The sequence below is a fragment of the Emericellopsis cladophorae genome (genome assembly GCF_022114955.1).
Source record: "Emericellopsis cladophorae strain MUM 19.33 chromosome Unknown NODE_95_length_46368_cov_113_358706, whole genome shotgun sequence".
NCBI lineage: Eukaryota > Fungi > Ascomycota > Sordariomycetes > Hypocreales > Bionectriaceae > Emericellopsis > Emericellopsis cladophorae.
This window is the reverse complement of record NW_026251020.1, coordinates 9,941-22,046: the sequence shown is the minus strand read 5'-3', so window position 1 is coordinate 22,046 and position 12,106 is coordinate 9,941. Positions and strand designations below refer to the sequence as shown.

The 12,106-nt window shown below is 54.6% G+C and overlaps 3 protein-coding genes across 3 annotated transcripts; all 3 read left to right on the top strand.

The window, feature by feature from the left end:
- Positions 1-383: 383 nt before the first annotated feature.
- J7T54_002757 (40S ribosomal protein S4-A) lies at positions 384-1,820 on the top strand (the record flags this gene model as incomplete). Its single annotated transcript, XM_051510377.1, has 1 exon — positions 384-1,820. One exon carries the CDS (start codon positions 384-386, stop codon positions 1,818-1,820), a length of 1,437 nt encoding a protein of 478 aa, XP_051358715.1.
- A 650-nt stretch (positions 1,821-2,470) lies between these two features.
- J7T54_002756 (40S ribosomal protein S4-like protein) lies at positions 2,471-3,622 on the top strand (the record flags this gene model as incomplete). The annotated part of the gene is made up of 3 exons (XM_051510376.1): positions 2,471-2,484; positions 2,606-3,028; positions 3,274-3,622. 3 exons carry the CDS (start codon positions 2,471-2,473, stop codon positions 3,620-3,622), a joined length of 786 nt encoding a protein of 261 aa, XP_051358714.1.
- A 1,548-nt stretch (positions 3,623-5,170) lies between these two features.
- J7T54_002755 (RNA-directed RNA polymerase (Sad-1)) lies at positions 5,171-12,041 on the top strand (the record flags this gene model as incomplete). Its single annotated transcript, XM_051510375.1, has 5 exons — positions 5,171-5,461; positions 5,521-5,920; positions 5,973-7,102; positions 7,527-7,615; positions 7,934-12,041. 5 exons carry the CDS (start codon positions 5,171-5,173, stop codon positions 12,039-12,041), a joined length of 6,018 nt encoding a protein of 2,005 aa, XP_051358713.1.
- Positions 12,042-12,106: the final 65 nt, after the last annotated feature.

The window sequence follows — 12,106 nt, the reverse complement described above, 5'->3', positions numbered from 1 at the left end:
TTCTTTCGGCCAGTTCTGAGACGCGAGTGCTTCCGTCGTAGATCATGGACAGGGGGTCCAGGAGTGTTAGAGTTGTGTGCCCAAAACCGCGCAAACACTAACAGCTCAGCAGGGGTCACCGGATCACATGCGTGCGCACTTCCGTAGTGGCTTCGGTCCCTCGACACTTTTCATTAATTGACACTCATGCCACCAGCGTCAGAGACTGCTCGTCACGTACATTAGGGGTTTTTTCCCATTTTCTACATGGATTGACTTTCATACTTTAGTAGAGGCTGGTCTGCAAGGCTTGCCTGCATTAACCTCCTCCCTTTCCTCTCAAATGTTCGCCTGTCACATGGGAGCCTACCATGGCTTCGGCAAGTACAATCGAGCCACGGCTGATGCACATCCTGAATCAGCCCTCAGACGACGTAGACGTCTCTAGGCCATCGCACCTCTCTTCTCAAGGGGACACTCGACCAGATCCGTCCGATTACCCACCGCGATTACCCAAGCTCGACGACATCGTGGACACCACCCAGACAAGCTCTCGCGATGGCCCGAACGAGCTCCTCCCCAGACCGAGCGAACTCCTAGCCCTCGAAAACGCGAGCTATCGGACAGATAATAATCGACCGCGTCATGCGCATGACCTGTTCCAGGACACTCTGCCTGTCAAGCAGACTCCGGAAGAGATACCCCAGGAGGGTTCTCTGCCGTGGCTGCTGGGGAACGATGTTACACATACTCTTCCGTCGCTCGACAGCAATGGCGAGGGGTCATTTCATCCGAATCGCCAGCATGATGACTGGTTTGAACGACCCGGCAGCAACAAGCGCATACACTCCGGTCAACGACCACCCTGGCCTCAGCTGCCTGTATTGCAAAACTTCCCGCCCAGTCAGAAGCAGCCAAGTGGCCAGGATTCCAGTTTCCCGCCCATGATCGTGGGCATCGACTACAATCCGCCGCCCCAGAGCTCTGCGACGCTGCCTCGCATTCAATCATTTCCCTTGGATAATGCTGGTCCATTGCATTCCACGTCGCACCCCACGTCCCATCCCCCGTCTCGACCAACCTCACGTCATGGCCACGAACCAGCGGCGTTGTCGGATCCCGATGGCGGCAAGGCGAGAAAACGCGTCACAAGAAGAAGGCGGCAATGGACCAAAGAGGAGACGGACGACCTGCTACGTGGCATCTACAAGCATGGCATGGGGAAGTGGACGGATATCAAGAACGATCCTGACTTCACCTTCAAGGATCGATCAGCCGGGGACTTGAAGGACAGGTGTCGCACAGTTTGGCCTCGGAGTCATGACGACGATAACTCCGCGGGCGATGTCCCCTCAAGCACTCCGGCACCCGAAAAGCCAAGAAAGGGACTCTACGCAGAGAACATCCTCCATGACTCCGATACACCTAATTCACCAGGCGTTGTCACGCCTCCACGGGAAGATGATGCGCCAGTTCGAGTGAAGAAGAAGAGATCGCACCGGAGAGAACCGAAGGATCTCGAAGCACTAGAGCTTCGTGGGCCATTGAAACACGGAAATCGTCGACCTCGACGGCCATTCACGGATCAGGAAGACTCTGACATCAAGACGGGGTTGTTGAAGCATGGGTCACAGTGGACCAAGATCCGGAATGACCCAGAGCTGCATCTCCAGTCGCGGGCACCGACGGACCTCAGAGACCGAGTCCGCAACATGAGCAAGACCGTCTTCAAGGACTTTGACGAGAAGACGTTCGAGCACAAGCCTTCGATAATGATCGGCGGTAGTACCCTTGAGCCTACTATTGCGTTGCCGATCAACACATTGTTTCCGAAGAGGTGACACGGGCGGCGGTCATGCTGCCTCAGGGGCAGCCTTGTGGCCTGCGTTGTAAACAGTTTAGACTGTGTTCGTCAGTGTGTTTAGATACCCGAGGGGCACGGTTGCCCCCTGATTTGAGGTGAATGCAGATTGGGGCATGCGCTCATTTGGAATTGTAATATTCTCGCTCCGAGTTGTGATGTTGGTCGCTTCAGCTTCCGTAGGGTGACAGGAAACCCTTTCGGGACTACAGCACTGGCAAGATGTGATACTACGTAGTAAAGAACTCTTAGTAATCATGACTTTCGCGCAAGGAACAGCTCAGCTTACTTAGTGCTAGTTCCGCATGAATTTGACAGACATACTCTCTGCAACGGGAAGATGACCCATTGACTATAACATGAAAACGCAACGGTGTCACTTCTGTCTCAATTCCGCTGAAAGGCTGGGAGCCAACGTGACTTGGGGAAGTGGGGCAGATGGTTAAGTCTGCAATCTTATCAGCACGTGACCACGCATGCACATCTTGGAAATTCAGCGTGCTAGGGCAGAACCCCCACCCCGTTCGACTCTGCTCTCACGAAAAAGTTGTGGATTGCATTTCGCACCTCATCCTCACGACAACCGCCCAACACCTCACCAACCCGCCGACAAAGTAGCCCGTCGACAAAATGGCCCGCGGAATGTACGTGCAACCATTGGCGATGGCATTGCAGTCGATTTGATCAGCTGCGAATCGGCTGCAATCGCCGCAATGCCGCCTCGTCGCTTCCCAAGAATTATCACGATGCTGACCTCTTCTCTAGCAAGAAGCACCAGAAGCGCCTTAGTGCCCCCTCGCACTGGCTGCTGGACAAGCTGTCCGGCACCTACGCCCCCAAGGCGTCCGCCGGTCCCCACAAGCTGCGCGACTGCATGCCCCTGATCGTCTTCATCCGCAACCGCCTGAAGTACGCCCTCAACTACCGCGAGACCAAGTCGATCCTCACCCAGCGCCTGATCAAGGTCGACGGCAAGGTCCGCACCGACATGACCTACCCCGCCGGCTTCATGGACGTCATCACCATTGACAAGACGGGCGAGAACTTCCGTCTCGTCTACGACACCAAGGGCCGCTTCACCGTCCACCGCATCCAGAATGAGGAGGCCGAATACAAGCTCGGCAAGGTCAAGCGCGTCCAGCTCGGCCGTGGTGGAATCCCATTCTTGGTCACGCACGATGCGAGAACGTGAGTTCTGTCAGACATCATTCAGTCGTTGGATCAAGCTTTGGTCGATTCGGAGTCGAGTCCTATTTTCTTCTTCTTTTCTTTTCTTCGTCTTCCAACTCCATTGCACTCCAAGAGAAGGGAAATGAAGAATGAGAAGAGAAGGGGAAAAACAGACTATACATCGATGGAAGAGCGAAGCTTTATCCAAACGGCTGTATGTACCCCTCCACTCGACCCCCCATGCTGACTTTTGTGTTCTCTAGCATCCGCTACCCCGACCCCATGATCAAGGTCAACGACACCGTCAAGATTGACCTTGCCACAGGCAAGATCAGCGACTTCATCAAGTTCGACACTGGCGCCATTGCCATGGCCACCGGTGGTCGCAACATGGGTCGTGTCGGTGTCATCACCCACCGTGAGCGCCACGACGGAGGCTTCAACATTGTCCACATCAAGGACGCCATTGACAACTCGTTCGCCACCCGTGAGAGCAACGTTTTCGTCATCGGCCAGGAGAAGCCCTGGATCTCCCTGCCCAAGGGCAAGGGTGTCAAGCTCTCCATTGCCGAGGAGCGTGACCGCCGCCGTGCCCACGCCATTGCCAACTAAGATGCAAGTTGGTCTTTGGGTCTGTTTAGGTAATGGGGGTTTTCATACAAAAGAAAATCAATTAGGCATGAGGAAACCGGAGTCTCGGATTTGATGTTCACTTTTGATAGCCCTGACTAGTCGTAGAGATATGGTCAGCCTCACGAGGCATGAGAAAAGATACCTTGAACCACTTCCGACTCATCTTGGCCGTAGACAGTTTGAGGCTTTGTGGTGATGACTTGTGTGTGCAGTACTAGAAGCTGTCTAGCCTACCTGCCTTGGATTCCCATCAACTGCGCTCAGCATCCGAACTCTCAGCAGCCCCCAAGGAGACCTACCTGTCTCTCATAACGACCTTGCACACAGTGGTCCAGTTTCCGGGCGCCTGCGAGATGCTACGTCAACGGCAAACCGGTGCACCACGAGGAATTGATCGAGCTGTTTTGCGAAATTGGAATTCACCGGAGATGCTTGAGTTTGGGGAGGCAAATTGCGTTAGCGCCGCCGGTATTGTCGCTGCACGATCGAAATCATTGACATCTCACCATAGGAAACAACCCCCAAAGCTGGACCCTCATGCGTCATGCATACAGCAGACTGCAAAGAAACCCTGCGCTTCATCTTGAATCAAATCGCAGAATCAAACCTGGAGATTCGCATTTCAACATTGAACAATGGCGCCGATGAACCGGAGGACTGGCACGCGCTACGAGACGCACGGGGTCCGATGCCGCATATGTAGCACTGCAGCCACGAGCCACGAGCTTCCGAAAGGGTTACGGTTGGAAAAAGGCTTGACTAATGCTAATGCAGGAGAAGCCGAATGGAAATGGCGGACGCGGATTGAGTGGCATCCCACGCACGCACGTCCTGCGCGTCACTCACATCGGCTGCGACGCCTGCTCACGACTGGACGCCGCCAACGAGGACTTGACATCACCTTCTCACGCGACACACCTCTGTTTTTGGTCATAGTGGTGCAATTAGACGACGTGCGTGTCGGGTAGCGCCGATGGCTGACCGATGGTCATCCTCCATGGTCCATGGGGACCAAGGCAAGGCTCACCAAACCCGCTCTTTTCCGCCAACGGACATTTGTTGGTGTTAGTGAAGAGGGGCGCGCGGGCGACTCGTATTGTTGTTCGCCAGTATTGTCCTTTGGGATGCTGCTAGCATTCTTCTTTTGAGATCGACAGACCGAGCCTTGACCATCGCTCATCTCCGAGGGCGGTATTGCTTGTCACAGCATGGCGTAAAGTGTGGCAGGCACCACCACATCACGGGAATTCACTGTCGGTGTCCTTCTCGTCGACTCGTGACCGGCTTCACCCCACGCCGTATCCACATCCATGGCGTGCTCTAGGCTCCTCTAAACGAATCCTCATGAGGCAGCTGAAGCTTATTCGATGCATTCTTCCTTTTCTCACTTTTTTCTTCTTATTCTCACGCTGTTTGCGTTGCTCCATCTGACCTTGCCTCAACTGTGAGGCTGTCATCAGTTTCATCTACGTACCTGGTTTCAAACCCGACGAGAGCTCGGCTAGCACCGGGGTGAGAGACCAGCTCATGAGGGGCCGCACCGGACTTGGGGCGCTGCTCCGGCAGTCGTCTAGATCCCAAGGCACTTGGCGGTCGTTCTCTTCGAATTCTGCGCGTCTCTCCACAAAGCTAGGCGGCGTTGGTGCGCGGCAGGAAGGCGCAAGCAGCTCATGGTCAACACGAGGCGTGCTGGCCGTGGCCGGAACCGCTGGTGTCCTTGGCTGGGGCATTGCGCAAGTGTCGAAGAATGGCGAGGTGAATGGCAAGCCCGCCAAGGTACAAAAGCCTCGCTATGCGACTGTCAAGGAGATGGAAAAGGTGAGCCATCTGCTATCAAATCGCATGCCGCTACCCAGTAGTGCTGATTTGCTACCCAGGCCATCCAGAAGATAGCCGTCGAGTTGGGGGACGAGGACATTATCTCAACTGATCCAGAGGACCTGCACCGCCATGGGTACTCGGAATGGTCGACAGTGAACCCCGACACGCTGCCTGTGGCCGTAGCGTATCCTCACACCACGGAGCAAGTGTCCACGATTGCCAGGATCTGTCATGAGCACCGCATCCCCATCATCCCCTACTCGGGTGGCACGAGCCTTGAGGGCAACTTCACGGCACCGTATGGCGGCGTCAGTGTCGATTTTGCGTTTATGGACAAGATTGTCGAGTTTAACAAGGACGACATGGATGTTGTGGTACAGCCAAGCATAGGCTGGCAGGATCTGAACCAGCAGCTGGCGGACATGGATAGTGGACTCTTCTTTCCCGTGGACCCTGGTGAGTGGTGATGGTACAAAAGAATGGTTGGATCATGGTTTAACGCCGACAGGACCGACGGCCAAGATTGGCGGCATGATTGGCACCAACTGCTCGGGAACCAACGCTGTGCGCTATGGCACCATGAAGGATTGGGTTATCAATTTGACGGTCGTGCTCGCTGATGGGCGGGTCATCAAGACTCGTCGCAGGCCACGCAAGTGTTCTGCCGGCTACAACCTCAACAGTCTGTTTGTCGGTTCCGAGGGTACTCTGGGCTTAGTGACAGAGGCGACCCTCAAGCTCGCCATTGTGCCCGAGGACTATGCTGTCGCGGTCGTCAGCTTTCCGTCCATTCGCGACGCTGCGTCAGCTGCTGCCGGTGTGATGCAAGCTGGCGTACCCGTTGCTGCAATGGAGGTGATGGACGAGGTGCAGATGATGGTGATCAACAAGAGCGGTGCCACAGCGCCCCTGACATGGGATGAGCTGCCCACGCTCTTCTTCAAGTTCTCGGGCACAAAGGCTGCCGTAAAGGAACACATCTCTCTTGTCGACACCATCACAAAATCCAACAAGGGTGGCAACTTTCAGTTCGCAAAGGATGCGGCGGAGCAGAAGCTTCTCTGGTCAGCCCGGAAGGAGTCTCTCTGGTCCATGCTGTCTCTGAGGCAGGGCGACGAGGACGTCTGGAGCACGGATGTCGCAGTGCCCTTTAGCCGTCTCGCCGACATCATCGAGGTGAGCAAGAAGGAGATGGACGACCTCGGCCTTTTCGCCAGCATCCTCGGTCATATTGGCGATGGCAACTTTCACGAGAGCATCATGTACAACAAGAAGGACCCCGCGGAGCGCGCCAAAGTCGAGGCCTGCGTCAAGAACATGGTGAAGCGCGCGCTCAACATGGAAGGCACGTGTACTGGCGAGCATGGCATTGGCTGGGGCAAAAAGGAGTCCCTCTTTTGGGAAGTCGGGCCGGAGGTGCTCAGCGTCATGGGGGCGATCAAGAGCGCCCTCGATCCTCTCTGGCTGATGAATCCGGGCAAGATCATGGACGTCCCTGGGATGGAGAACAAATACAACCGCAACCATGGCGTCATGCCTGTTCGTGCGACGGCCAAGTCCGCTGGTATCGAGGGTCCCCTGGTGGAGGAGGAGCTCAAGGAACAGCTGGTCGAGGTCCATGGCGGGACTGCGGTTGCCGTGAGCAAAAGCACATAAGAGAAAGGTTATTGTTGTGGCTTCATATTTTTCGCTTGGGTACAATGGTGTTGTGCGATGGATGGAAAGCGATTCAACAGAGAAGGGGGCCTCGCGGCGTTTGAGAGCAGGCAAACAACTGAGAAGGATACTGGTAATGCAAACAGCTTGATCTTGCTCTGTGCTACCCTAATTCTGCCGAAGCGAAAACACCAAACACTGTTTGGGCATTGCCATCCGAAAACATTGGTTTGATTTCGATCCCATTGATACACATCAGCCGGTTTTTTGTTGCTGGAGATACCAATTCTGTTCATTGCTTTACTCAGGTGCCTTTCCTCTACGTACGTTTCTTGCCTAAACTCCCCCCCCCCCCCAAAATCCAGTGCTCCTTCCTGTGCCCTTGTTCACCCTTTTCCTCCCCCAGTCCTCTTCTTCGCTCAAGACTGTTCTCTCGTCAAATCCCTACATTGCCTTGTACACTACCCCAGCGTATCCTCTCATACTACCAATACAGTAAGCTCTGAAGGTCGAGTTCCTCCGTCAACAACCTTGACGTTCGACACTGTCACTTGTCTGCTTCGTCTCCAACAGAACCACTTTCGAACAAAATGCAATCTTCTTTTCAAGTTGATCGCAGAGTGAACATCTCCGTGTCCACCATGGGTCAGTATCGTCAATTGCGACGGGAACGATCACGCTAATACGCTATCAAGAGAGACACACACAACCTCAGAACGGCCACATTGATATCGGCAATGGCGAACAACATACCGAAATGATGTGCCAGAAGACTGAAGGTTTTGTGACACTGAGTCCTGAGCTATTTCCAAGGCATGTAGGCTCTATGCCGTGGCAGAAATGGCCCAGTCTCACCCTCGAACTCACGAGGCTGCCCAAGAACACCGAGACCCGCCATCTCTGGAAGTGGTTCAGCCGGGAGGGCAACATTGTTCATCTGCAGGTAATGCAGCAAGACGAGCGTCGCTCCAGCAGCCGTGCCCCCGAGGCCAGCGTCCGCTTCGAGCCTCCACCATCGAGAAACTTTTGGAACAACGGGGAGTATACCGTCACACATCCTCAAGAGAACACGGCTGTCAGGATCAAGATTCTCCCTCCTCGTCAAGATGCACAGCAATGGTCGTATGGTCCCTTCAGCCTCGATACAGCAGGCAATATTATCAGAATGACGGGCGCACTTGGCCATCAACACCCAATGCTTATTGCGCTCAAGCCGACGGGCATAGACTTTGGTGTCATGACGGGTCCAAACACTATGAACGCCATGAAGCGAGCTACACCGATGGAAGAGGAGCCTCTAGTCCTTGAGCTCGACACTCGACACAGAAAGCTGTGCATACAGTTTCCGCACAAGGCACGATTTCGGCACCAGAGCAGGAATACTCCCAATGGACCAATAATCTTCCGCGTCGAAGTGAACTTGGCCCAGATCAAGACAGCGTATCAGCTCAGAGACCCGAATGGGATGTCAACATCACTTGTTCTGCCTCTGACCCAGCCTCCACAGTACTTTTGGAGAAATGACGACCTGGGAATCACGATGGCAGATGCAGGTGAGTGTCGTTGGGGGAGACAGGACATCTGGTACCGCGCAACCCACATTGCTGGAGACATGACCATCAACAATCGGTACCCTATCTCTGTCAATGAGGCCATCCCAGATTCCGAACACATTGACATTGGTCGGTGGACTTGTTTTCGTTTTGTGCTTGACACAAACGATGCCACCAATCAGTTGACGAGGCAGTTCAAGTCAGTCTTGGAAGACTTCAACGTCCAGTATGTCGAGCACTTGGATCTCGAGGTCAAGTCCGGCCTCAAAGCCCCCATGTGGGCGCAGGTAGATCATCCACCCTCCCGCGCAGCAGCCTCACACAGCGAAGCGCTGGCGTCCCTCGGCATGCAGCACGTTTTCGATATTGACTTTGCCGTTCGTTACCAGCTCGAAGTGTGTATCTCCAAAGGCCTCATCAGCGACCACAACATCACTGAGGAGTTCCTCCAGAAGCTCTCCATTCAGTATAGAAGCCCAGACGAGTCACCAAACTGTGACCCCAGCAGAGCAAGGCAACGTCTGGAATGGCTCGTTGACCAGAACATCCGTTTAGAGGACCCCATGACGATCTTCACCAACCCAGACGCAGGAGCCTTCTACACCAGCAATAGACTGCCTCACTATTGCACGCTGGTTCGCAAAGCCGTCGTAACTCCCACCACAATTCATTTCAGCACGCCCGTCGCCGAAACATCGAATCGGGTCATGCGCAAGTATGACCTTATCCAGGATCGCTTTCTGCGCGTGCAATTTCTGGATGAGGGCGAGCAGGGCAGGATAGGCATTTACAGGCCACAGAACAAGGCCCTGTACACTCGGCTGGAACGCACCCTGTACCAGGGTGTTCAGATCGGCGATCGTCGCTACGAGTTCCTGGCGTTCGGAAGCTCCCAGCTTCGAGAGTGTGGCGCCTACTTCTTCTGCCCCACGGAGAGCGTTTCGTGCGACGATATCCGGAGATGGATGGGTAGTTTTGACCACATCAAGATCGTTGCTAAATACGCCGCGAGGCTAGGCCAGTGCTTTTCGACAACCAGAGAGATCAAGGGAATTCAAGTCCCACATATCGTCCGCGTTCCTGACATTGAAAGAAATGGCTACTGCTTCAGCGATGGTGTCGGTATCATCTCGCCTTTCCTGGCTCGCCTGATTGTCCAGGAGGTGGATATGGACGCCATGTCTGCCAATTGTTCGGCTTTCCAATTTCGTATGGGGGGCTGCAAGGGTGTGCTCACCGTCTGGCCCGAAGCAAAGGGGATGGAAGTGCACATACGCAACTCGCAGGAGAAGTTTACCACCAGCTTCCACGGCCTCGAAATCATCCGCTGCGCCAGATTAGCGACTGCCACCTTGAATCGACAGACGATTTCGATACTGGAGTGTCTTGGTGTGCCGACGGGGGCTTTCATGAACCTTCTTGATGATCAAATGCGGAAGTTCGAGGCAGCTCTGGGTGACAAGCAAGAGAACAAGCAGCAGGCGCTCAGTCTTTTGACGCAGTTTGTCGATGAGAACCAGACCACTCTGATCATGGCTGAGTTCCTGAAGTCAGATTTCATCGGCGATGGTATCCGAGAGCCGTTCGTGGCCAGCATCCTAAACCTGTGGAGGGCCTGGTCTTTGAAGCTTCTCAAGGAAAAGGCCCGTATCCATGTGCCACAGAGCGCATTCGTTCTTGGCTGCCTCGATGAGACAGGTACGCTGCGCGGGCATCGAACTGCTTGGGAGAAACCGTTCGTGAAGCAACAAGCAAGGTCGTACCCGAAGCAGGAGCGCACCCAGCTCCCCGAGATTTTCCTGCAGCTGTCTGACCCAAAGGTCCGTAACAAGTCGACGGTTGTGGAAGGAATCTGCATCGTGGGCCGGAATCCATCCCTGCACCCGGGAGATATTAGAGTTGTGCGAGCTGTAAATGTAGAGAAGCTGCAGCATCTCCGAGACGTGGTGGTCTTTCCCAGCACCGGCGATCGACCACTGCCCAACATGCTGTCTGGAGGAGACCTTGACGGAGACGACTACTTTGTCATCTGGGACCAGTCTTTAATTCCCAAAGAATGGCATGCCATCCCGATGAGCTTCGAAACTTCAGAGCCCAAGGTGGAAGACAAGGTGACCGTGGACGATCTTCGCGACTTTTTCGTTTCTTACATCCAGAACGATGTTCTACCTCTAGTGGCAGTGGCTCATCTCGGCCAGTCTGATGCGCAAAAGGAAGGGCCCAAGAGTGCGAGATGCCTAAGTCTCGCCGAGAAACATTCGTTGGCTGTGGACTTTCCCAAAACCGGCGTGCCTGTCGGATGGAGCACGGAACTTCAACCCAAGCAGTGGCCACATTTCATGGAGAAGAAGAGTCGATATCAATCGCAGAAAACCCTGGGAAAGATTTACGACAAGGTACAGGCGCATGCTGTCCACTTCCAGCCAGATTGGGAAGACGATTTTGACCGGAGGATCTTGGGTCGTTACGAATTCGAGGAAGAGACCCTCGACGCAGCGCGCAACGTCAAGAAGCAGTATGACACAGCAGTTCACCGCGTGTTGGCTCAGCACAAGGTCAAGACAGAATTCGAGCTGTGGACCGGTTTTGCCATGTCGAGGCCGGTGATCGGCAGCGACTACAAGCGCCAGGAGCACCTCGGGAAAGAGTACGACACGTTGCGACACAGGTTTCGGGACATGTGCTACACCGCGGCTGGTGGGCATGGTCCCGAGAAGATTGATCCCTTTGTGGCTGCCATGTACAAGGTGACGGAGATGGAGCTCAAGCAGACTCTGGAGAAACACCGCGAGAGCATGAGTGATGACTTGGCGAACGGTACGCTGCTTGTCAACACCATGGACGCCAGTGCGATACCTTTGGTGACATTCCCATGGATCTTCCCTCAAGTCATGATCCGCATCGCGCAGGGAACCGCCAAGTCGAAAATGCATAGCAAGGCTGGCACGCACAGGGAAACTCAACAGCCAGTGTACAAGGAAGGCAACACAAAGGCTGGCAGAGGACGATCAAAGACCGAAGCGGACGACGAGTGCAAGCCTTCTGAGGCGTTGGAGATTGCAGCCGGACATGTAGACGTCAAGCCGTCTGTCATACTCCCGCCTCCTGGTCCGGGAGTGGTCGACATGAACGGAGATATGCCTTCCAGCAACACCGCTGCGAATAGCGACGAAGATAGCAGCTCAGCTCACAAGGGGAAGGCCATGTCCGCATACACGACAAGCGCTTCGTACACTGTCGACAGTTGGCATGACGCAATGAACGGTGAGGCCAGTCCATCCGACAGTGGATCTAACAGCGAGGCTGAGTGCGAGGACGGAAAGGCATCGGCGATGGACAAGCTTGTTGTGATGGGGAACGGTAGTTGAATGTCCCCGGGCGGCGCATTGGGTAGATCTGGTGGGTAAGAGATTAAGGCTTTCCATAGGCAAAC